The sequence below is a fragment of the Acinonyx jubatus genome, chromosome A1 (genome assembly GCF_027475565.1).
Source record: "Acinonyx jubatus isolate Ajub_Pintada_27869175 chromosome A1, VMU_Ajub_asm_v1.0, whole genome shotgun sequence".
NCBI classification, from domain to species: Eukaryota; Metazoa; Chordata; class Mammalia; order Carnivora; family Felidae; genus Acinonyx; species Acinonyx jubatus.
Genome location: NC_069380.1, coordinates 178,025,565 through 178,051,910, shown reverse-complemented (window position 1 = coordinate 178,051,910; position 26,346 = coordinate 178,025,565). Strand labels below are relative to the sequence as shown.

At 37.6% G+C, this 26,346-nt stretch overlaps 1 protein-coding gene across 1 annotated transcript; it reads left to right on the top strand.

Annotated features, from left to right (window-relative positions):
• The first annotated feature begins 790 nt into the window (after nt 1–790).
• On the top strand, nt 791–25,283 carry RARS1 (arginyl-tRNA synthetase 1). Its single transcript, XM_015065766.3, has 15 exons — nt 791–937; nt 2,828–2,962; nt 4,359–4,547; nt 5,508–5,616; nt 6,169–6,269; nt 6,826–6,947; nt 8,229–8,349; nt 10,167–10,296; nt 11,103–11,207; nt 12,667–12,845; nt 13,369–13,478; nt 18,426–18,531; nt 23,593–23,765; nt 23,904–24,151; nt 25,054–25,283. Exons 1-15 carry the CDS (start codon nt 893–895, stop codon nt 25,161–25,163), a joined length of 1,983 nt encoding a protein of 660 aa, XP_014921252.1. The 5' UTR covers nt 791–892; the 3' UTR covers nt 25,164–25,283.
• Nucleotides 25,284–26,346: the final 1,063 nt, after the last annotated feature.

Genomic DNA, 26,346 nt, shown 5'->3' with positions numbered 1-26,346 from the left:
CAGGCCACAAATGGTGTCACTTAGGACAAATCGCCAAGCCGGAGCTAAATACCTAACCTAATTGCACATTCAACTTCTAGCAGAAATATATTCTTAACTGCTTAGAAATGTTCTGGTCAGAACCAATAAAATAATCAATCTGTCACATGGGTCCTCTCCATCTCCCAAAGGCAGATGATGTAACCCACCTACTAAGACCCTTTCATCTCCAAAGGAAGGTGACCTCACCCCAAATAATCATTTTTCCTGTTTATGATTTCTTTGTCCTATCTTTAAAACCTTTTCTTTTTCTGTAGCCCTTTGGATCTCTCCTTCATTTTAGATAGGACCTGTCTCATTCATGCATCACTTAATAAAGTCAATTAGATCTTCAGACTTTCTTGAATTTTGTCTTTTAACACTTTCCTGCCAATTAAAACTATCTGCGGGAGTTTACTTTTTTGTCTAGCATATCTCTTGAGGACCTTGTCTTATTTCCAGCTTGTGTTCTAGTGCCTGGAATAGTGTCCCCCATGTTAAAGTGCAAAATAAATACTTGTTGAATAAATGAATGGATTGTGTTCATTATGTTCCCATTTCACAGAAGGGAAAACTGATGCCCTTGAGAGACAGAGGAACGTGTCTTTGTCTAAATTAATCGAAGCACAGAGCAGCTCTTGCCTAGTTCCTCTCAATTTCTCTGCCCCTGCACCAACATAGGAATCCAAAGGCAACAGCCAGCATTTCTCCACTTGTTGTTCCCGGAGTGTCGCCTACATCCCACCAGGTGGCAGCAGAGGTGGCGGCACACAGTCAACAGCAAAGCGTGGCGCGGGAAGGAGGGTTTCCGCTTCCGGGAGGAACTGGTCGTTTCCGCTTCCGGCCACTTGGAGTGATTGTAGCTGACGGGAGGATGGAAGGTTTGGTGGCTCAGTGCTCCGCGAGACTGCTGCAGCAGGTAGGACCACATAGGACTAGTAGAAAGGCCTGGAGGGGAAGGACTAGCTCCTGCCCGAACAGCGTCAGGACAGCGGCGGTGATGCGGGACCACTCTGGTCCCCTCAGACGTGGGCAAGGGTGTCCGGACATCCGGGCCTGTGCTAGATCCGAAGCAAACACCTTCCCAGAGATGTTTCCCGGGCGTGGGAGAGGAAGAACCCATCCTTCTAAGGCCCTTATGACAGTGGCCTCCCGAACCAGCACCCCCGGTGTAGAGGTCCTTGCCCTCTCCTAGAGCCCCCCAAACCAGCGTCTTTGGTGCGCTGGAGCTTAGCGTGTTCAGTACAAGTGCTCCTACTTTCCCACTGTGCCCCTCCTTTCCCGCACACACACGTGCTCTCTCGGGATGCAGGGTGGGGGGAGGGTCAGGCAGAGGGGGTAAGTGGAATAAAAGCAGCACCCCTTGATCCTGGTTCGCAACTCAGTCGCCGTTCTCTCTATGATACTGAGCGAGAGGATTCCTAAAATGCCCAAAGAGTGGTTAATTTGGTCTCAGCCTTCAGTATTCCTGGGGGAAGAACAGTCACAGCTTATAAAAGTGAAAGTGAGACATTTCCATAACCTTTTATGCTCAGGTAGGGAAGGGTAGTAAGAAAGTGGCTTAAGTACTTTCATCAAATCTCAGGAACCGTTTTATGCTAAACCAGCTATCACAGAATACAAGTTCGTGGAGCAAAATGTCAGGTTCTTTCTGGTTCTGAGCCATGTATTCTTTGTCAATGTGGGTGTATAAGTACCTTACCTTTGGGTTGTTATAAAGAATTATAAAGATGATTTGTTTGTTTGTTTTAGAGAGAGGGTGCGAGTGGGGCAGAGAGAATTTTTTTTTTGATGTTTATTTTTGAGAGAGTGGGAGAAAGTGGGGGAAGGGCAAAGAGAGGGAGACAGAATCTGAAGCAGGCTCTGAGCTACCATATCAGCAAAGAGCCCAATGTGGGGCTTGAACTCATGAACCGTGAGATCATAACCTGAGCCAGAGTCCCACACTCAACCAACTGAGCTACCCAGGCACCTGGAGAGAATCTTCAGCAGGCCCAGTGCAGGGCCCTGCGCAGAGCTCCATCCCACAAACCTGTGATGAGGACCTCAGCCAGAGTCAAGAGTCAGATGCTTAACCAACTGAGCCACCCAGGTGCCCCAGAGATAGTTTCTGAAAAATGTTTAGCTCAGTGCATGAAACATAGTATATGCTCATTATGGCAACTTGTTTTGCTGTAGTTATCTTCTGGTAAACATTATCAAATTTCAGGTAAGGAATCTCCTCCTTAGTAATTCTGTTAGGTTGGAAGCTTTATTTATTTCCTTCTGAATTTGCATGTTTTTAGGTTTAGGTATTAGAGTAAAAAGCCTGGTCTAGGACATAAGACAAGGGAAATTAAGGGAAAAATTAGGAAGTTACTTTGTCTAAGAAAGGACAAAAGGCAGACACTGGAGCTATTTTAAATGTGACAAAAAGTTTCTTTTTAAAGAAGCCCTAAAGTCCTAAGATTTGGGAATAAAGTCAATTTGGCCACCCTTGAACTTAACTGGTACTGTCACTAAATCAGAGTGGTTTATTGAGACCAAAGACACAGACAGGATGTAAGACTTATCCCATTATATGCTTAACACTCCTGTTCCTCTTCTCCAACATGCACACTTGATTCTTTCATATACAGGATAATGTGCTAATGTAATCAAAAGCATCAAGGAGGAAAAATCACAACTTATCAAAGGGAAGGCCCTTCATTCCCATCACCTCTACCATGCCCTGCTGAAGAGAGGAAAAGAAATAAGTTTAGGGACAGTCCATCACATTATGGATGTCATCAATCATACTGGACTGAATGAACTGCCTTTTCCTTCATAGGAAAAAGAGATTAAGTCTCTGACTGCTGAAATTGATCAGTTAAAAAACTGCGGCGGTTTAGAAGTTTCTCCAAATTTGGAACAGTTGCGAGAAGAAAATTTAAAATTAAAATATCGACTAAATATCCTTCGAAGGGTAAGTATTCTGGGTTGTTTTTCATTCTACAGTTTGAGTTATTATACGTTTTAAAAAAAACTATTATCAAAGACTCAGAAAGTATGCCGTGAGGAATTTGGAGATGTGAGGAAAGAAATCCTGTCTTTTTCCCTGCATTAGACCAGTTAGGACTAAGTTGTTGGTGCAAGTAATGGAGAAGTTGGTGTAGCCTTGTCCTTCCAGGGCCCTCTGAAGTGTTTCATCCTAAATATTTGGCCAGCTTGACATAGGCTTTGAGTAGAGTTGAGACATTTTTTAAACAATTTATGCTGTTGCCTTTTTAAAAAAATCATCTTTTTAAATAATTCTCTATCAAAAGAAAATATAGAATATATCCATAGTCCTTCTCTGCCCTAATTTGGTTGTTTTACAATTTTATTTTTATATTTTACAGTGCCATATTTGGTTTCTTTCCACTGATCTAGTAGTGTTTATCAGTTTTGTCAAAAAACCTTTAGTTGAGGTTTAAATTTCTTGGCCTGACTCTCAGGTCTGCTGATGACACATCCTGGAGGATGATCTCACCACTATAATTGTTCTCCTGTGTGTGTATACTATTCCAGCCAGACTACACTGGCATTAGATTCTTTTCATTTATCTTAGACTCTGCCCACCTGACTCCTATGAAGTGTTTTTATCACCAGCTTGTGATCTATTCTGCTTGAAATCACTTTGCTTGGAGTCTTCTAAGATCATGTTTCTTTTCCACGGAGTCTTTCCCCCAGATACTTCACCTTTCTAATTACCTCATTCATTCTGATGTGTACTCATTTCTGTATTCATTTCAATTCAAAAGTATTAAATGTCTAATATGTGGCAGAAGATATGAGGAAAAACATACAAAAGAAGTACAGTCAATTCCTTTTTTTTTTTTTTTTTTTTTAGATTTTATTTTTAATCTCTACACCCAACATGGAGCTCAGACTTACAACCTGGAGATCAAGAGTCATGTGCTCCACCAACTGAGCAAGCCAGGCGCCCCAAGTACAGTGTATTCTAATACACATTTCCATCATGCACATTAACTCTAATGTGTAAATAATAGAATGCTGTCAGTGTAATGGGAGGAAGGGCACATTAGTTCTTTCACAAGTGAATGGCAATTGAACACAAGGTACACAAAGAAAAGAACAAGCCATAGATGAATAAAGTACTGTGTGGACACCCATGCACCTTACCTTCTTTCCCTGGGTCACTTTGGTCACATGCTCTGACTTAGAAACACTGCATGGTTGTCCTATTAACGTTTTTCAGCATGTCCCAGATATGAGAACATTGCAAAGTGTTTGTTACCTTCTCAGGACATCTGAAGGTTTCTCAAAATATTTGGGAACATTTTGTATGATGATTTGATATTTTCATTCTTTTCTTACAGAGTCTTCAAGCAGAAAGAACCAGACCAACTAAAAATATGATTAACATCAATAGCCGACTGCAAGAGGTCTTTGGTTGCGCTATTAAGGCTGCATATCCAGATCTGGAAAATCCTCCTCTGATAGTGACACCAAGTCAACAGCCCAAGTTTGGGGACTATCAGTGTAATAGTGCCATGGGTATCTCACAGGTGATTGTGTTATTACAAAGCATTCTTGGTGATTTGATTTTCTTAAGCATTAATTGGCATCATTATTATTTATATAAATAATAGCAAATTATATTCTCAGTGAAAAGAACATTTTCCACAGTTCAGAAAAACTTGAGAATAGGGGTAGTATGTTTTTAATTTTAAAACCACAAATTTGAATATTCAGTTAAATTTTATGTGTATTTTCAATATTTAAGGCTAGTAGTTGATACTCTTGCATTGGTACTCTCTGTTGCATTGGACACAACTTCCTGTTGTGTCCAGGATTGCTGTGTGTTACTAATGAGTGTTGAAAGGTGAAGGATTAAAAGTTACATTCACCAACCAGTGTTCCCATCAAATAATTTGATGCAGCTCTGGTGTCTTTGAGATGGGCTTACATATTTCATTTTCAGTTAGAGGAATTCCCTATTTTTAATAGCTGCATTGTCTGATGTATTTGTGGTTAATTGCCCCTGGTTTGAGACTTTTTGTTTTCCTTTCTTTGTTAAGTAGGAAGGGTTTTTAAAATCCAGATTTTTTTTTCTAAGTAATTTTTATATGTCTACATTGGGGTTAAGTTTATAAGGGTACTATTTTATTTTCCAGGTTTGATTATTGCACACTTTCCTGATTTGAAAATTCAAAATGTAAATATCCTGGAAACAGGCATCATAACTAAAGACTTTGTTATGTCTTCATAAAAGAGTTCTAGATGTCTGTGGCAGCTCATTTTGAAATGGAGATCATGTGGTTTGGGCACTTTTGTATTCCTCTTGGCATTGTTGATGGCTTGATGCTTTAATCTGTCTGTGTTCAAGATTATATACAAGTCATTGGACTTCTTTGCTTCTGCCTTTTGATGGGTCTTAATGTCATGCATCTCATGCTTTATCAGTTGTGTATTTCTGAGTAAATTTCTGGAACTTGTGTAATGAATCATTTTATATTGTGTTATAGATGCTCAAAACCAAGGAACAGAAAGTTAATCCAAGAGAAATTGCCGAAAACATTACCAAACACCTCCCAGACAATGAATGTGTTGAAAAAGTTGAAATTGCTGGTCCTGGTATGACAGTGTTACCCTTCTTAAGTGGTTGTACTGATGTTGGGTCTTTTTTGAAATAAAGAACCATTTTAAATATAAGTATAGGGTTAAAACCTGTATACCTAACAAAGTGGTAAGAACACCTTGGACTGAGAGTTAGGAAACTGATGTTTTAGTCTCGACTTAGCTGCTGGATCTTGGATGAGTTATTTTACCTCCCTGTGACTTAGTGTTTCATTAGCAAAAAGGAGATGGATAATGGCAGATAAGTCTGGGACGAAAGGGCCCTCAATTTTCTGTTAATAGATGAACAAATCATGTACTGAGAATAAAGGGGCCCAGGAGTAAGTAGGAAGCTTTCAGGAGAGTGGTAATGTTTGAAATAGATACTGAAACAGGGAGCTTCCAAGAGGGCCTCAGGTGGTGTTGGAATTCTTAAAAGAGTTTTGCCAGAGCCAGATCAGCACTTTGGAGCCAGCATAAATGAAATTGACAAAGTCTTTGGGAGTGAACAATCATTCAAGACAGGAAAACGATCTGATTTTTTTTTTCTCTCCTCTTACCGTTCATTAGGTTTTATTAATGTCCACTTAAGGAAGGACTATGTATCACAACAGTTAACCAATCTCCTGGTGAATGGGGTTCAACTACCTCCCCTTGGAGAAAATAAAAAGGTATATATAGTTTTCAGTTGATATGTTAATACCTTAAAGTGAATGCGAAGTGCTGTGACCAGCTTCCACTTTTTCCATTGAGATTTAATCATTAATATTTGAGATTATGAACATAATGGAAATAGCCTTTCTCCTGGGTCTTGTTTATTATGTGGTTTTTCTTTTCACGTTATTCCACAAGGCATTTGGGGTAGCCAGCTGAGGTTTGGCTGAAATAAGGGATGGATTATTTATATAAATAAATTTTATTCCTTTTCAATTAAAAATGGACAAGTAGATTCACCAGAACCTAACACCCTTGAATTACAACCCAAGCTACTATTTATGTCTGAGTTTACAATTAAATGTTATTAATAAATGTTAGAATAAAATGTCTTGTACCCCTTTAAAATTTTTAATTGAAGTATTTGTCATGATGTGAAAATTTAAGATGTATGAGGTATTACTTTGATACACGTATGTATTTTAACGTAATTGTCTTTGTATCTGTATTTATCACATTACATAATAATAGTACAATATTATTGTCTAAAATCTATTTTATTGTCTGTTTCAGGTTATAGTTGATTTCTCCTCTCCCAACATAGCTAAAGAGATGCATGTAGGCCATCTCAGGTCAACTATCATAGGAGAGAGTGTGTCCCGCCTCTTTGAATTTGCAGGATATGATGTGCTAAGGTATGAAAAATGTTGCTTGAGAAAGAATCTTTGACTAAATGACTGATTTATAAGTATGATTCTTTTTTTTCTTTTCTTTTTTTTTTAAATTTATTTTGAGACAAAGAGAACCAGGAGGGGAGGGGCAGAGAGAGAATCCCAAGCAGGCTCCATGTTTTTAGCATAGAGCCCAATACAGGGCTTATTCCCACCAACTGTGAGATCGTGACCTGAGCCAGTATCAAGAGTTGGACGCTTAACCAACTGAACCACCCAGGCGCCCCAGTTCTGCTTCTAATCACCCAGTGGGCTTTTTAAATTGTGTCTTGGGACCCTCTGAACTGATAACTTTTAGACTCTGGGAGTGGAACCAAGGAAAAAGCTCCCCATTCATTCCACAGATCTTCTTGAGTACCTCCTGTATCCAAGGGGTTATAGTCTAGTAGGGGGAGAGGTAGGCAAGAAAGAGATCCTGGGCCGGTGGGCCATGGTAAGAAATTAGGATTTTATTAAGTATAATGGGAAGCTCTTGAGAGTCATAATTAGGAGAGCAGTGTAATCCAAATAAAGATTAGTCTGACTTCTGTGAAGAAGCTAGGCAAAGAAGGCAGAAATGTAGGTTAGAAAACTATTTAAAAAAAATTGTTTTTAATGTTGTTTGTTTTTGAGAGAGACAGAGTGTGAGTGGGGGAGGGGCAGAGAGAAAGGGAGACAGAATCGGGAACACGCTCCAGGCTCTGAGCTGTCACCACAGAGCCTGGCGCAGGGCTTGAACTCACAAACCGCGAGATCATGACCTGAACCAAAGTCAGACGCTTAACCAACTGAGCCACCCAGGCGCCCCAGAAGACTATTTTTATAATCCATTTATGAGATTATCTGGTGATTTGAGATTAGTGAAAAACAGTGAGGGATGTAAAATGGTTGGATTGACACATTTTGAAGAATTTTGTCCACTGACATTGGAGAACCACTGATCTAAATTACACTAAGATAATTGGTTGAGAAATTAAATTTTCAGAAAATTTTAATGATCAGCAGTTGGCTCACCTGTCTGTGTCTCAGTTAATTACACAACGGATCATAATCCATCAGTAGGGACTTCATTTACCAAATCCTAGAGGCCTGCTATGTGCAGCCTTCCCTGGAGCTTGCAGACCAGTTGAGACAACTGAGTAAACAAGATGTTGCTAAATGTGATGTACTGGCACTTCAATGTTAATGGTTCCTAATGGAATATAGTTTGTCTAATTTAAGCATGGTTTTCATTTTCAAATGATTTTGTATTCTGACTGATACTAGGTTAAACCATGTGGGAGACTGGGGGACCCAGTTTGGCATGCTCATCGCTCACCTTCAAGATAAATTTCCAGATTACCTAACAATTTCACCTCCAATTGGGGATCTACAAGCCTTTTATAAGGTTAGATATCATTTATTGTTAAAATATTTTCATGTTTACATTAATAATAATTACTACTTTTCTTTAGGGAGTTCTGAATAGTATTTGAAGCTACCGTGGGGTTAAAAGTAAACTCCCTGCCCCATAACACACCATCTTTGCTTTTTGAATCAGTGTATGTTAAAAATTGAATTCTTGGAGCACCTGGGTGGCTCAGTCGGTTGGGCGTCCGACTTCGGCTCAGGTCACGTTCTCACAGTTCATGGTTTGAGCCCTGCGTCAGGCTCTGTGCTGACAGCTCAGAGCCTGGAGCCTGCTTCGGATTCTGTGTCCCCCTGTCTCTGGCCCTCCCCCACCCATGGTCTGTCTCACTCTGTCTCAAAAATAAATAAACATTAAAAAAAAATTTTTTTTTTAAAGTTGAATTCAACCACATTACTCACATTACCCTGCCTTTTTCTTAATGTTTATTTTTGAGAGAGTGTGCGTGCATGCGCACAGGCAGAGGAAAGGCAGAGAGTGAGGGAGACAGAATCCCAAGCAAGCTCTGTGCTGTCAGTGCAGAGCCCGATGTGGGACTTAAACTCAAACTATGAGGTCATGACCTGAGCTGAGATCAGGAGTCAGACACTTAACCAACTGAGCCCCCCAAGCACCCCAGTGTTTGAAGTTTTCTTGATGCTTTTCTCAATTTGGTATGTTGAAAATGTTAAAGTTTAGGTAAAAATAGTTTTTAGAAGGCAATTAGGTTTTTATAAACCGTAATTTTAAATTACTGTAGTCAACTTTCTTTGACTTTGTGATGTCCATATACAGACATTTATTACACCATTTGTGAATGTAATACAATTTTTGTATTAATGTTTATCATTTCATTATCAGCTCTTTTGTGTTACTATATTTTTTGTTGGATTGATGTGCTAAAATTTATGTTAATCCCCATTGTGGGGGTGTTTTTGGAGTACTTGCATCCATTCAGTAAACAACTTTTGAACATGGAAGTTTTTTCTCTCTTTAAAATTATTTTCTTACGATAGACAACTTCTCAAGAACAGGATTACTATGACAAAAAGTAAACATTAAAACAAAAATATTGGTGTGTTTTTGTTTTGTTTTATAGGATGTGTCTCAGTATTTTCTAATGAAAAAATTGAAAACAAAATATTTACCGATGTGAGACTGGTAAATTACATAACTAATGTTATAATCTATTGGAATTTTGTGTTCTGGATATAATGAGGCTAAATTCAAAAGGCACAGTAAAAGAAAAGCCATATATAGTCAGGCTTTGTTAAAACACATAGGCATGTATTTGCAAAGAAATGTCTAGAGTTATGCACCAAAGCATTATCCCTGTTTAGGTTGGGGTGGGATAGACAATTTTTTTTTTTTTTTAATAGTAAATGTGTTTCTTTCAAAATAGAAATAAAACTATGACAGCAATTTTATTTTTAATTACAAAAAAAGTAATTACTCATTCAGAACCACATCCAGGATGGAAAATGGAGCACGGAAAATTCAGCCCACCTGTTAGCTATTCTTTATTACTCTTAAACCATTGCTGTGAAGAATGATTTTATGACTTGGAAAAGTGGAGGTAGCACTGTGGTGAGAATTTTGTATTTTCAAGAAAAATTATTTCAAAGAAATAATAGGGCTCTTTGGCACATTGATTTGTAACTGTACTGTTGGCTTTTGAGAGCATCTGTTCTGTTTCTGTCCAGGTGTTGTAAATTTCCACTTCCTCACTTTTGGTGTTTTTGTTTTAGAAACACTCTGTATCTAGAAATACAAAGCTGGCTCTTTTAACATTACTTTTTTTTTTTTTTTAAACACAGGAATCCAAGAAAAGATTTGATACCGAGGAGGAATTTAAGAAGCGAGCATACCAATGTGTAGTTCTGCTCCAGAGTAAAAATCCAGATATTATAAAAGCTTGGAAGCTTATCTGTGATGTCTCCCGCCAAGGTGAGTGCTTGGCTTTGTTCATTTCATCCAAAAGATATATTGTATGTAGTTTTCTTGAGTCTTTTACTCAATTGACCTTTAATGACGTGTTAAACTTTCAAAGACTGCCAAATGGATTTTTTTCTTCAAATATTTTCTGACACTGAAACAGCTATTAAGAAAGTATGTTAAGATAGGCAACTGCAGATTTTAACTTCCTTAGGAGAAAAAATTAATTGGGAAAACTTCGCAAACAATTTCAGGTTTTCAAGCTTGACAAAGTAATTTTAAGGTCACTTTGAAGAATATATGGATAAGAATAGCCAATAAAAGAATGGTAGTGATAGCTATTTTGCAGCACTAGTTTGTAAAATGTTTTATAATGCTGCCATAGGTAGTATTTGCATCACTGATGCATGGCTAGACAGATAGGTAGATGGAACAATTTAGGAAAAACTATAAGAAAATTCAGTAAATATTAGATCTCCAAAGAGGAAAGTTCTTTTTCTTTGCATTTACATTTTATAAAGGTAGAGTTTTAAAAGTTATACAAGAAGTACATGTTTCTTGTAGAACAAAATGTGGGCAAGGAAAAAGAAAATAAAAATTATAGTTCCACCGACTATTATTTTGATGAGTGTCTTTCCATATTCTTTCCACGTTTTCAAAATGGCAGTATATATATACTGTTCTATATCATACATTTTTAATGTGATTAAATTTAACCTTCCAGATGTTGTAGTTAAATAATATATTTTAATGTTAAATGCATGTCTCCTGTTTGTTTAAATTCTTAGACATTTTATTTGGTGAAATTTTTTTCCTAGAGTTTAATAAAATCTATGATGCATTGGACATCTCTTTAATAGAGAGGGGGGAGTCCTTCTATCAAGATAGGATGAATGATATTGTAAAGGAATTCGAAGATAGAGGTAGGCACTTTACTTTTTTTTAACTTCATTATGGAAATTTTCAAATAGGTCAAAGTGGACACAACATTCTCTTTTTCAATCAATAGCTTTTTTTTCAGTCTGCACATTATGTTTATTTAATATATATCTTACATTCTGTATAGCCAAAGGGCCTCCCACCCCCCATTTTTCTCTTTTGTTGTTGAAGAAACTGGGCCATTTGTCTAAGAGTATTTCCCATATAATATTTAACAGTTCCTCCATCTGTATCTTCTAAAGAGGCTTGATTAAATTGTCTGTTTGTTTCTTTCTTTTAAGTTTATTTATTTATTTTGTGAGAGAGAGAGAGAGAGAGGGAATCCCAAGCAGGCTCTGCACTGTCAGTGCAGATATGGGGCCCAAACTCCCAAAACACAAGAACATGTCCAAAACCAAGAGTCGACGCTTAGCCAAATGAGCCAATCAAGGCGCCCCATGGCTTGATTAAATTCTGGTTTAGGTTTTCTTTTTTTGTTTTTTGGTTTTTTTTGTTTTGTTTTGTTTATTTGCAAGCATTCCAATAATATCAGGTTGGCCCTCTTTAGGTTAAGATGGATTAGTGGGCTCAGGTGTTGTCAGCCTGATCTAGCCACAGATTTCCCTGTTAGCCTCTTCCCTGTTGTTTTTAGCAGCTATCGTGATTTTGATGCATTACTTCATTACAGGTTGAAAAATGGTAGTATTTTGTTGTTCTTTCTCTGTTACCTCGAATTCTCCTTTGTAGAATGATGCCTCATAATTATTTTGGTTATCCTGAAGTACAGTTCAAGATAAGTAGTGTAAATGCTTGATTCTTTTTAATTATCAATTTCAGAATAATAAATTAGTTTTTTAGCATGTTCCAGATACAACTGAGTTGTTTTTAGCATTATTATAAATGGGGTTTATTCCATTCTACATTTTGAAATCATTTGCCTTTATGATACTTTTTAATAATCATTGTCTCATTTTTTTGGCTAATGGTAGCTTCCTCAAATTGGCTTTCCTATTTTTTGTCTTTTTCTTGAGCCCTACGGTCTCTCTAGTCTTTGCTAGTTTACTTGCTTTCAGGTACACGACATTCTAGGATTATTGTACATTTCCTGCCTTAGATCTAGAATCAGCCAATCTCGTATCTCCAAGAAAGCCTGGCTCCTTGAGTGGGAAATGGTATTTATTAATCACAATCTGTGGCCTAGGGATTATACTTTTAAGGTAATAAAATTTTAGGGACGTTTTTAGGAGCCAAATGTAGTGAGAATCCAGAAAACTGCCAGGTATCTCACCTCTGCCCTGAGGAAATCATGTGCTGCCCAGACAATAGCTATTTTCCCGGACTCCTAGTAGGTCACAGAAAATAAAATGTGATTTCTTGAGCTCTCTGGTAAATATCTTATAATGGCTCATCCTTTATATTCCTTCAGGGTTCTTTTAATATTATTAATGAAGATTTCTTTCCTAGGATTTGTGCAAGTGGATGATGGCAGAAAGATTGTGTTTGTCCCAGGATGTTCTGTACCATTAACCATAGTAAAATCAGATGGAGGTTACACTTATGATACATCTGACCTGGCTGCTATTAAACAAAGACTATTTGAGGAAAAAGCAGATATGATTATCTATGTAGTGGACAGTGGACAAGTGAGTTTGCAGATTTGTTTATGTTCTTACATGGTCTGATTGGAACTGAGACAGTATGGTGAGGTTTGTGGCATTTAGCACATAGAAGTCTTCCAAAGACTAAAGATCAGAACTTTGCTGTAACAGAGAAAAAACCGGGTTTGGATTTGACCACATCGGAATATATTTCCCAGCTTTTCCGCTTTTCTCCATCAACTGGTAATTACTTTCCTGAACATCAGTGACCATTCCTATCTGAAAGGGGGTTGTGAGACCTAAAATATAACTGAAATTTTTGCACAATGAACCTACTATTAATTCAGCCACTTTAAAAACCTTTGAACATAGAAAGTAACAGTCCTGCTCTACCTGTTTCTCATACATTGGGAATAAAGATGATCTTATTTATAATTATAATTATGCTTGCCTTCTAAGATTTGTGAGATTTAAACTTTACAAATCTTTATCGCTACATACAGAGCTTTAAGTCACTTTTTTGTTATTAGAAAGTTTAGCAGATAACTTTCTATTTGTTTCTTTGTAGTCTGTGCACTTCCAGACAATATTTGGTGCTGCTCAAATGATTGGTTGGTATGACCCTAAAGTAACTCGAGTGTTTCATGCTGGATTTGGTGTGGTGCTGGGTGAAGACAAGTAAGTCTGGAAAGTCTGAGTATTAATAACATACACAACCCCCAGATTTATTTGCAAAAGGCTATGTTTCATTAGATATTAAATTAGAATTAAAGTGCATAATTTTTCTCAGTCTGCAGATGCTGCCAGCTGAGCTTTTTTGTACCTATGTCTTATCACTATTAGAGAATGTAGCCTTTTAGGGAGATTTGTAAAGAGTTGAATGAAAACCACACTAGATTTAACAGATTTTAAGAGGGTTTCCATTTGCACAGATCTAAATTGTAAAGTCGATCACAGTACCTCCTCAGATTTCAAGAAAATACTCAACAGTATATTTCAAGCATTTTGTAATTGTCTTTTTCTTTCACAGTTAAACACCTAGTCAATAGGTATACGTTTATTGAGATTCCAATTGAGTTTTAAAATTGAGCTTTCATTTTTATGTTTATCTCAAAAATAATAAGTTTGAGACCTGCATGTTAATATTCATACATCCAGTTTTTGTTTTCCAGTCTTTTCCCCACATTCTGTACAATGTTTATGAAATAAAAGATAAATACAAGCAAATATAGATAATAATCACCAACTCAAAGGCATAAAATTTTTTAGCATCTTGTATTCAGTAATATCTTAGGGTCACTAAGCTATTTAACATCATGTCTTTTAAAATCTGTGGCATTTTAGCCACCTGGGTGGCTCAGTCAGTTAAACATCACAACTTCACCTCAAGTCATGATCTTGCGGTTCGTGGGTTCGAGCCCCGCATCAGGCTCTGTGCTGACAGCTCAGAGCCTGGAGCCTGCTTCAGATTCCATGTCTCCCTCTCTCTGCCCCTTACCCGCTCACACTCTGTCTCTCTCTCTCAAAAATAAACAAACATTAAAAAATAAAAAAATTTTTTTAAAAATCTGTGGCATTTTAGATTTAGTGATCCAGCCCAAATGTCATTACACAAAAGTGGTAATGCTTTTAAAAACCACATGAAGTAGCTCAAGATGCTTGGCTAGCCAATGTACAAAAGCCTTAATGAAGTTTACAACAATCAGGCTAGATGTATGAAGGTATTTTAGCTAGAGTACGTGGAAATCAACATCACTTTTTAAATTTTTTTAATGTTTTATTTTTGAGAGGGAGCATGAGCAGAGAGGGGCAGAGAGAGAGAGAGAGAGAGAGAGGGAGACTTAGAATCTGATGCAGACTCTGAGCTGTCAGCGCAGAGACAGATGTGGGGCTCAAACTCATGAACCATGAGATGACCCAAACTGAAGTCATATGTTCATTGATTGAGCCAGCCAGGTGCCCCAGCATCAAACATTTTTAAATTATAATTTAAATTACACTCTTATATAGAGCTGCACTTTTTTGGAATCAAAAGACACTAGGTCCTCATTTTGGTGTCATGGTCCTAAAAAAGTGCTTGAATATCAGCCGATGAGTTGAGTATTGCTTATAATATCTTAGTTTATTAACTGTTGGTTTTTTGGACTTGTATTTATTTATTTTTTATTTTTATTTTTTAAATGTTTTTATTTATTTTTGACACAGAGACAGAGCATGAGCAGGGGAGGGGCAGAGAAAGAGGGAGACACAGAATCTGAAGCAGGCTCCAGGCTCTGAGCTGTCAGCACAGAGCCCGACGCGGGGCTCAAACTCAGAGACTGTGAGATCATGACCCGAGCTGAAGTTGGATGCTTAACCGGCTGAGCCACCCAGGCGCCCCTGGACTGATAATTAGATGATTTTTCTTACAGTTGGGTGAAATTCTCACATTTACTTTTATACCTATATTTCTCACAAGTACTCATATTTTGGCAATTAACTTGATCACATAATGGCTAAGAGGTTTTTTCCATGATTTTTTTGTTGTTTCATATTTCTGCACTCTCACCATTGTAATTATGGCATCCTGCACCATTAAAGAGAGAAATAATTTTAATGATAGTTAACCAGTGGCAGCGTACCATATTTTAAATATTTACATTGAAATGCTCACAGATTCTGCCATATGCTTTTTAGTGGAATTTTCTGTTTTAAAGCTTTTTGCAATAGTTTGTCCTTTTATTTAAACATCTTCCTCTTATTTTTTGGACACCTGTTTATTGAGCACATATGAATGGCATCGTCTGGATGCTCCAGTGTGTACACAAAGATAATAGAATGTGGACTTTTCCCTAAGGAGCCTGTCTTGTGAAGCAGAGCAGTTCCCTGGGGAGACTGTTAAACTATACGTGCCAGCCCCACCAGGGAAGTTATTGACTTACTACGTACTAAAGTAGGTATTAGTCATCTTTTTAAAAATTCTTGATATTCAGGTATGGATTCCTTCTATTAGAACCACTAGTCTGAACAGTAAACCAGCACCAAAAACAGAAAAATTCAAGGCAGGTGTATATAGGCAGTAAAGGAAAAGACCGTTTATTGTAGAGATGTTATAGGAAGGCCTCCCTTAGCATTTTGGCATCTCTTTTGATGGCTATCATTTCATCAGACAGAAGATTTGGAAGTCACTGAATAGTCAAACAGTAGGGGATGGCATAAGGAAAGCCACAGAAGTATTTAATGTATTTGTAGGATAATAAGTTTTAATACTATAATCAAGAAGAAGATCCTTTCTAAGGTAATGCTGAAAATACAACTTTAATGGGAAATACCATGATTATTTTGGTAGGCTTTGTGTTGACTAGAAAAGCATGCTTCATTTGTACCATTTCTGCATTTGAAGAATTTTTTTTATGATTTTATTTTTGATAATGTGGAGTTCAGACAACCCCAAAATCAAGAGTCACATGTTCAACTGAATGAGCCAGCCAAGGTGATCACAAAGAATTTTTATTTATTTTTATTTAATGTTTATTTATTTTTGAGAGAGCACGAGCAGGGGAGGAGCAGAGAGAGAGGAAGAGAGAGAATCCCATGCAGGCTCCCCACTGTCAGCATGGAGTCCAACATAGGCCTTGAGCCCATGAACCGTGAGATCATGATCTGAGCCAAAGTCAGATGCTCAGTCAGCTGAGCCAGCCAGGCACCCTACCCAAAGAATTTTTTAAAAAGAGAAAATTAGAGGTGCCTGGCTGGCTCAGTTGGTGGAGCATACAACTCTTGATCTCAGAGTCAGGAGTTTGAGCCCCACATTAGGTATGGAGATAACTTAATAAAAAGAAAATTATATACTCAGTGTTGTACAAACTTCTGTTTAATAGGTATAATCCAATTTTTGTTGAAGTAAACCCAACGTGGGGCTTGAACTCATGACCTGAGATCTAGTCCCATGCTCTACCAACTGAGCCAGCCAATTGTCCCAGTAAAATCCAGTTTTTGTGAAATGCTTTTAATAGTACCACTGCCCAGGACAGTGTCTGTCAAAGCTTTTGTCACATTCTCAGAGATTCTGATTTCAGTGGTATGAATGGAGCCCTGACATCCTGTGTTTAAGCTCTTCAGCTGATTTGTACATCCAGAGTTGGTTGCTACTCAACAGGTGGGGTTATTATCTAGAGAAAGAAAAATGAGATTCCAATTAAGAATTTGCTCAGAAATGAACTACTGGGACCTCATCAAAATAAAAAGCTTCTGCACAGCAAAGGAAACAGCAAAACTAAAAGGCAAGCAACGGAATGGGAGAAGATATTTGCAAATGACATATCAGATAAAGGGTTAGTATCCAAAATCTATAAAGAACTTATCAAACTCAACACCTAAAAAACAAATAATCCAGTGAAGAAATGGGCAAAAGACATCAATAAGACATTTCTCCAAAGAAGACATCCAGATGGCCAACTGATACATGAAAAAAATGCTCAATATCACTCATCATCTGGGAAATACAAACCAAAACCACAATAAGATACCACCTCACACCTGTCAGAATGGCTAATATTAACAACTCAGGCAACAACAGATGTTGGACAGGATGCGGAGAAAGAGGGATCTCTTTTGCATCGTTGGTGGGAACGCAAGCTGGTGCAGCCACTCTGGAAAACAGTATGGAGGTTCCTCAAAAAATAAAAATAGAGCTACCTTATGACCCAGCAATTGCACTACTAGGTATTTATCTAAAGGGCATAGGAGTGCTGTTTCAAAGGGACACATGCACCCCAATGTTTATAGCAGCGCTATCGACAATAGCCAAAGTATGGAAAGAGTCCAAATGTCTATTGATGGATGAATGGATAAAGATGTGGTATGTGTGTATACACACACACACACACACACATATACACACACACACATATATATACACACACACACATACACAATGGAATATTACTCGGCAATCAAAAGGAATGAGATCTTGCCATTTGCAACTATGTGGATGGAACTAGAGGGTATTATGCTAAGTGAAATTAGAGAAGAAAAATATATGACTTCACTCGTGAGGACTTTAAGAGACAAAACAGATGAACATAAGGGAAGGGAAGCAAAAATAATACAAAAACAGGGAGGGGGACAAAAACATAAGAGACTCTTAAATACGGAGAACAAACAGGGTTACTGGAGGGGTTGTGGGAGGGTGAGCTAAATGGGTAAGGGGCATTAAGGAATCTCTTGGAATCATTGTTGCATTATATGCTAACTAACTTTGATATAAATTTTAAAAATAAATAAAAGAATTTGCTTAGTTCCCAGACAGTTCTAGAATCAAACATGTATCTTATTAATTTTTCTGAGAAGGCAAAATAAGCCAAACTTGATGTTGAGGAAAATGAACAAATGTCTTCTCTATTTCCCTTTTGGGGAATGTATTATAGGTCAACATGTAGAGAATGCTATGGGGAGCCTAAAGCATAGAATGCTTTGATTTGAGGACTATAAGATGAAAGATAATTGAAAGTACCACTCTTTCTTTCAGCATTCTCCCCGGTTGCCAGGTGGAATGAGACATTGTCAAAACGTCATTTTCAAAGATTTCTAAGTTGTAAATTCTGTTTCAAAATCTACTTAATTGGGACTCTTACATTTTTTTAGGAAGAAGTTTAAAACACGTTCAGGTGAAACAGTGCGTCTCATAGACCTTCTAGAAGAAGGACTAAAACGATCCATGGACAAATTGAAGGAAAAAGAAAGAGACAAGGTAATCTAAAGCCTTGTTTGCATATTGTGTACCATGTGCTGTGTTGTGATTTTTAAATTTTTTTTTTGAGAGAGAACTGGGGAGGATTAGAAAATCCACGTAAGCTTATATTACTCAGATTTTATTGCACAGTAAATTTGTTTCATTATTGAGTTTGAAAATACAGTTCTTGGCTACTACAAAAGGCTATGACCTTTTCCTGCTGTTACTGTGGCGTAGTATCTCTGCTTCTTGGCATTTCTCCTGTCACAAATTTGAATGAATGATTGGAAAATATTGCAAACTAAAGGGTTAGATTCTGCAGCCTACATTAGGAAGGTCAAGGATTGAGATTCAAAGGGTCTTGTGTCTTTTACTCTTCAGTAAGTCAAGTGATAAAAGGGAATGGACGGAACTACTATACACAGAAGAGTACAATTACAGAAGAAGTAGAATAGGATGTTAGTCCTGGCCTAGACAGGATGTAGCTGTACCATTACTGCACTGTAAGGTTAGGGTTGGCTTTGCCTAACTTTATTAAAAATTGCCAAAGAGAGGGGGGGCCTGGGTGGTTCAGTCGGTTGAGCAGCCGACTTCAGCTCAGGTCATGATCTCGCGGTCCGTGAGTTCGAGCCCCGCGTCGGGCTCTGTGCTGACAGCTCAGAGCCTGGAGCCTGTTTCAGATTCTGTGTCTCCCTCTCTCTGACCCTCCCCCATTCATGCTCTGTCTCTCTCTGTCTCAAAAATAAATAAACGTTAAAAAAATTTTTAATAAAAAAAGTTTAAAAAAAAATTGCCAAAGAGAGTATTGTAACCATTATATACTCCCACCACTAATATTTGATTGTTCCAGTTGCCCCATATCTTTACCAACACTTGATTTGCCAGTCTTATCCTTTCTGTTGAATTCAGTGGCATCTCACTGTGGTTAATATTTGCATTTCCCTGATGAGTAGTAATGTTGATTGCCTTTTTTAATGCTTATTGACTATTTATATATCTTTCATGAGGGGTCTTTTCAAGTCTTTACCCATTGTTTGTTGTATTGATATCTATTCACATATTTACTCTTTCCTGTGCACTTCTTCCTTGAGGATCTCCTTTTAATACTTTTTTTGTAATGCAAGTTTGCCGGTGATGAATTCTGTTGGCATTTGTTTGAGAACATCTTTATATTGCCTGTAGTTTTGAACGATCTGTTTTTTTAAATGTTCATTTTTGGAAGAGAGAGTGTGAGTTGGGGAGGGGCAGAGAGAGGGGGAGACAGAGGATCTGAAGCTGACTCTGCACTGCCAACAGAGAGCCCGATGAGGGACTTGAACTCACAAACTGAGATTGTGACCTGGGCCGAAGTCGGCCGCTTAACCACTGAGCCACCCAGGCACCCCTGAACAGTATTTTGATTGAGTGTAAAATTGTAGTCCCATAGCTCTTTCAGCATTTTAAAGGTGGCATTCCATTGTCTTTTAGCTTCTTTAGTTTCTTTTCAATATCACTTATCTCATTGCTCCTTTGAAGGTAATGTATCTTTTTTTCAGACTACTTTTACTGTTTTTCTTAGGCTTTGTTTTGGTACTTAGACTAAATAAATGCCTAAGTATGGTTTGAGGGTTTTTGCAGGTGAGGCGTGTGGAGTGTACTTATCCTGCTTGGGAGGTGCTGAGCTTCCTAAATCTGTAGGTTGTGTTCTTTCATCAGTTTAGAATTTTCAGCCCTATCTCTTAAATTACTTCATCTTTGCTCCATTCTATACTCCCCAGAATTCTAAGTACTTATATAATATGTTAGAATTTTTGACTGTGTGTCCTACATGTCTCTCACACCTGCTTTTTAAAAACTATTTAAGTAATCACCCCCAGTGTGGAGCTCAGACTTCAAACCCCAAGATCAAGAGTCATATGCTTTACTGACTGAGCCAGCCAGGTGCCCCTCTGCTTTTTCTTCCCCATGCTTTTTCTCCCTCTGCTTCATTTTGAATCTTTTCTACATTGTTTTGCCCCTTTCCTCTAATTTTTTGAGTATTTCAATTGTAGTTTTCTTTAAGGTTTTCATTTTTTTTATTTTAATAATGTATTTTATTTAACCCAACATATCTAAAATATTACCAACATACAATCTACCTCTACTTATTTTAGACTATTTCCATTTTTTTATTTTTTATTTTTTAAAATTTACATCCAAATTAGTTAGCATATAGTGAAACAATGATTTCAGGAGTAGATTCCTTAATGCCCCTTACCCATTTAGCCCATCCCTCCTCCCACAACCCCTCCAGTAACCCTCAGTTTGTTCTCCATATTTATGAGTCTCTTCTGTTTTGTCCCCCTCCCTGTTTTTATATTATTTTTATTTCCCTTCCCTTATGTTCATTTGTTTTGTCTCTTAAAGTCCTCATATGAGTGAAGTCGTATGATTTGTCTTTCTCTGACTAATTTCACTTAGCATAATACCCTTCAGTTCCATCCACGTAGTTGCAAATGGCAAGATTTCATTCTTTTTGATTGCCAAGTAATACTCCATTGTGTGTGTGTGTGTGTGTGTGTGTGTGTGTGTGTGTGTGTGTATACATACCACATCTTCTTTATCCATTCATCCATTGATGGACATTTGGGCTCCTTCCATACTTTGGCTATTGTTGATAGTGCTTCTATAAACATTGGAGGGCATGTGTCCCTTCAACACAGCATACCTGTATCCCTTGGATAAATACCTAGTAGTGCAGTTGCTAGGTCATAGGGTAGTTCTATTTTTAGTTTTTTGAGGAACCTCCATACTGTTTTCCAGAGTGGCTGCACCAGCTTGCATTCCCATTTTAGCTTTTCATTTTTGAAATAATGTTAGGCATATAAAAATTACAAAATAGTAACAAAGAATTGCTATGTTAGCTTCCCCAAATAACAATACTTTATGTATCCATAGTATAATTATGGAATCAGGATACTAACTAGTGATATAACACTAGTTAATGGTCTACAGACCTTATTTAAGTTTACCATTTGTCTCATGCATGTTGTTTTTCTAGTCTGGGGTCCAGTTTGGGATCACCTATTATAGTTGGTTGTCATGTCTTTTTAATGTCTTCATTTTTATTTATTACTTTTTTTCAAATTTATTTTAGAGAGAGAGGGTGTGAGCAGGGGAGAGGGGCAGAAGGAGAGAAAGAGAATCCCAAGCAGGCTCCACACCCAGCATGGAGCCTGACACGGGGCTGGATCCCACGACCCTGGGATCATGACCTGAGCCCAACTCAAGAGTCAGATGCTTAACCAAGCCACCCAGGTGCTCCTGTAATTAGTATTTTTAAATATCTTTTTATTTTAAGCAGTTCCAGATTTTAAAGTTGCTTTTGTCTTTTTTGTTTCTGTTGTCTTGTCGGTCCTCTTCCCACCCGTTGGTTTTCAGTCATATCAACTGGCTTTTTTATTAAGTTGCCTTCCCCCCCCCCCCCCGCCCCAAACTGGATGCTGGGTGTTGTGAATGCAAAATTATAAAGGTTTTGGATAATGTCATCTTCCTCCAACAACCAATTAAGTTTTTTCTGGCAGATTGCATACCAGCTGGTGATCTTAATTCTGTCGGTCTTGGTCTGGAGCTTTGTTAGGGTTGAATGAAGCATTTCAGTTTTATCTTTACTATTAGGGTACGGTTCTTTTTGGTAAAATATGGCCCTTCTAGTTTCACCAGGTAATTCACTAGTGCCCTTCTCCCTTGCTCCTTCTGGGACTCCCCAGCCTCACACAGCTGCTGAAATCTCTGCTCAGTTCTTCAACTACCAGTTTGCTCTTTCCTGCTGGGTTTTTTGGGAGTCCTGCCTTGTTAATGCCAGCCATTGGATAGTTTGAAAGAAGGTGTTCAGTTTTTCACTCCTCTTTGTTATCTTGGTGATTTTCTCCTCTTTTGGAAGCCCCAAACTCTGAATTCCCTCTTCTTACCCCAGTAAGACCACTTCTTTCTGCTTGGCTTTTGTTCCCTTCTGTCACTACCACATGGTGATTTAGACAGTGCCCTAGGGGAAAAGGTCAGGTAAATGTGGGACTTAACTTCCTGTGTTTTCCTTCTCCTAAAGATTATATATAGCCCCTCAAACTTTGCTTATATTGATGTTCTCTAGTGACTTCATATAGTTGCTTCCTATGATTTATCCAACTTTTAAATAGTTGCTTTTGGTAGAGGGGTTAGTCTACTGTAGACAACTCCACCGTGTCTAGAAAAGAACCTTAATCACTTGTGGCCTAATAGTGCTTTAGAACGCATGGCTAAATATTAACAATACAATAATGCACGAGTTCTTCCTCTTACTCCTGACACCCTGTTTTTTTAATTCCAGTGTAATTAACATACAGTGTTACATTAGTTTCTGGCATATAGCATAGTGACTCAGCAGTTCCATACACTACTCAGTGCTCATCAGGATAAGCGTACTCTTAATCCCCTTCACCTGTTTCACCCATCTCCCTACCCACCTCCCCTCTCGTAATCACCAGTTTGTTCTGTATATTTAAGGGTCTGTTTTTTTGTCTTCTTTTTCTCTGATCATTTGTTTCTCAAATCCTATGAGTGAAATTACATACTATTTGTCTTTCTCTGACTTGTTTCACTTAGCATTATTCCCTCTAGATCCATCCATGTTATTTCATTCTTTTCAATGGCTGAGTAATTCCATTATCTATATATACCATATCTTATTTATTCATTCTATTGTGACACCCTGTTTTAATTTCAATTAATTTCCCGACCCTAAGTTTTTTTCTAGTTTGCTATGTTACTTTATTTTCTATAAGCTACTTCAGAATCTTTATGGAATGAAGTGGATATAAACTAATTATTGGTGCTTTCTATTTCGTATCTACTGAATACATTGGGGGGAAAGTATTCAAGCAGACACTTCATATTTTATAAATCTCATAGAAAAACATTTTGTTATGCAGAGCTGATGAGTTATATTTTCATTATTCCCTTTATAGATTGGCCCATGTTTCCTCAGTGTCGATATTTATTAAAGTTTACTTTTTCTGCCTTAGCACCAGGACAAAGGCAGCGTTCAGTAAGCTATGAAGTTTTTGTTTGTTTGTTTTCCAAAAGGTCTTAACTGCAGAGGAATTAAAGGCTGCTCAGACATCCGTTGCCTATGGTTGTATCAAATATGCAGATCTTTCTCATAACCGGTTGAATGACTACATATTCTCCTTTGACAAAATGTTGGATGACAGAGGAAACACAGCTGCTTACTTGTTGTATGCCTTCACTAGAATCCGGTATTTGTACAACATTGTTCTATTTTGAATCAGTTGATAGGATTTTTAATTTACATCAGTCATTTCTTACTACATATTTCTGAGTGGAGAAGGATGTGCCTAACAAAAGAAAATGATGGCTGTTTCCTGATTTTTCAGGTCTATTGCACGTCTGGCCAATATTGATGAAGAGATGCTCCAGAAAGCAGCTCAAGAGACCAAGATCATTTTGGACCACGAAAAGGAATGGAAACTAGGCCGGTGCATTTTACGATTCCCTGAGATTCTCCAGAAGATTTTAGATGACTTACTTCTTCACACTCTTTGTGATTATATCTATGAGCTGGCAACTACTTTCACAGAATTCTATGATAGCTGCTATTGTGTGGAAAAGGATCGACAAACTGGTAAGTGTCGTATTCAGTGGTCATATTGGGGACAGGGCACTAGCAAGGCATTTATTTGAATTGGGTGTGGATGGATGGTTTTCAACTTGTTTTATTTATGGAACAACCGCCCCCCCCCACCCCTCCTAGATTTTCTTCCCAACTATACACTGGTCGTTATCATATATAACAGACAAAATTCAACTAGATCTAATAAAAGCATAAATGGAATTCTCATTCCACACAAAGTAGTTTTACCCACCCTCAGGCACATGCATGGAACCAACCATAGAACTCCAAAGAAAACAATTGGAAGACCACTAGGAATAGGACATTTCCAATGAAAGCAATGTTACTGAGGGTCCCAGAATGAGTCTTTGGGAGTTTTTGATGATGGAAACTGCCTTTGGGAGAAAAGTGGTATCTTTTCTTACCTTAGGCTTTCTGCTAGCTTCTGTTACAGTTACTGAAGTAGACTGAAGTAATTTGTTACAGGGCAAGTAGGTGTTTTTGAGAGTCATGCCTGAGAATTAAAATTTCATTAGGAAAAATAATCTCACCATTATCCTGAAATTAAAGTTTATAGTTATTTCAAACTATGAGGCCTAAGATAAAACTCTGAAAGAATTTTAGAAGAAAGATAAAATTGATCATTCTAACCATTGTAGAACTTGTATCCCCTTATCAGAAACAGATTTCTTGAACAGAAACATCTTTCTTAAATTGTCTGTATTTTAACCTTGCATTGTCTGTATTTAAATCTTGGATTGTCTGTATTTTAATGTGAAGGTAATTCTAGTTAAAGTCCCAAAACATGGGTTAGGCTATTCACATTTCAGTAAAATACAGAAGTAATACAGATTCTTTAGTAATGGTTTTCAAGAAGACAAATTAATCTTTTTTTTTTCTTTCTATTTTCTCAGGACAAGTGTTGAAAGTAAACATGTGGCGTATGCTGCTGTGTGAAGCAGTAGCTGCTGTTATGGCCAAGGCATTTGATATCCTGGGAATAAAACCTGTCCAAAGAATGTAATCCTTCTTAGGTTTGAACACTGTGTGTTTTTACCAGAAGTAGCCATTTAACACTGTTTGCTTTTTTACAATCATGCGGATACAAAAATAAGTAAAGGAAATTTGTCAGCTGTCTACATAACTTGTGCTTTTTTTCTAACAACTGGGCCTCTGAAAAGAAAAACATAACTTTCATAAATACGTTTATTTCTGCTGACCATTAAACCAAAATTACTTAGTGGGGCCATGGAGAAGAGGGTTTATTGTGTGGCTTAGGGAGTGTTTATTGGTTTGGCTGGGATGTGTTTTCATTCATTTTAATTTGATAAGCAGTCCCATTTATTGAGCTCTACTATAGACCTCAGGAACTAAATTTACACACCTTTATTGCCCCATTTATTATTTATTCTGTTGTTCTGTCGTAACATTTTCCCTGTTTAGCAAGTGACAAAACTGAGGCTTCACAGAAATAAGTATCTTCCCCTGTATCGCTCAGGAAGAAAACCAAGATTCATATCTATGTGTGTCTGACTCCTAAATTTAACTTCTTTTCTGTTTCAGTAAAAGATGACATTGGCAATATAACAAACCTGGATTCAGGGGAAGGTCAGGAAACTTAACAGCCTGGTATTTTTTCAGAAGCTTACTCTTCACATCTTGTTAGTTATGTGCCAATTATAGTTGCAAAGGAAGCTGGAAAACTTGAATATCTAAGCAAAGGAGAACACTTGCCATGATTTCCTTAAATGAGTCAAGATTCATCTCCTAGTCATGTTGTATTGTTTCACTCCAAGAAATTGGAGTTGTAAAAAGATAAGGTGGAGATTTCTCCCGGCACTAAGGGTAGTCAGGGAAGGTGTGTGGGGGAGGGGGGTAGTAATAGTGATTATTGGGTCAGCAGTTAATGTAATTTGCCAGCACAAAGATTAAAATTCATGTAAAGAACTTAACGTAATATTTGGGAAAACAAACGCTTAATGAACATGAACTGTACCATGCTGTTTCCAAAGGTCTCCAAAGGAAACCAAGAGATGATTTTAATGAGTTATAACAATAACTACAATTTACAAACAAATGGGTATGTAAAAGTTTGAGGTGTTCACATTAGATCACTACTATTTCCTCTAGCAAACATGGAAGCTAAACAGTTTCCTCTTAGCCTGGTATCTGCAAAGAGAAAAACTACTGTAGTATTGAGTCCATTG

Excerpts from the sequence above, each read along its gene's own strand:
- RARS1 (XM_015065766.3), top strand. The coding sequence starts at position 893 with ATGGAAGGTTTGGTGGCTCAGTGCTCCGCGAGACTGCTGCAGCAG. Across the intron at positions 2,963-4,358 it reads GACTAAATATCCTTCGAAGG|AGTCTTCAAGCAGAAAGAAC; the intron begins GTAAGTATTCTG and ends CTTTTCTTACAG. Across the intron at positions 10,297-11,102 it reads CTGTGATGTCTCCCGCCAAG|AGTTTAATAAAATCTATGAT; the intron begins GTGAGTGCTTGG and ends TTTTTTTCCTAG.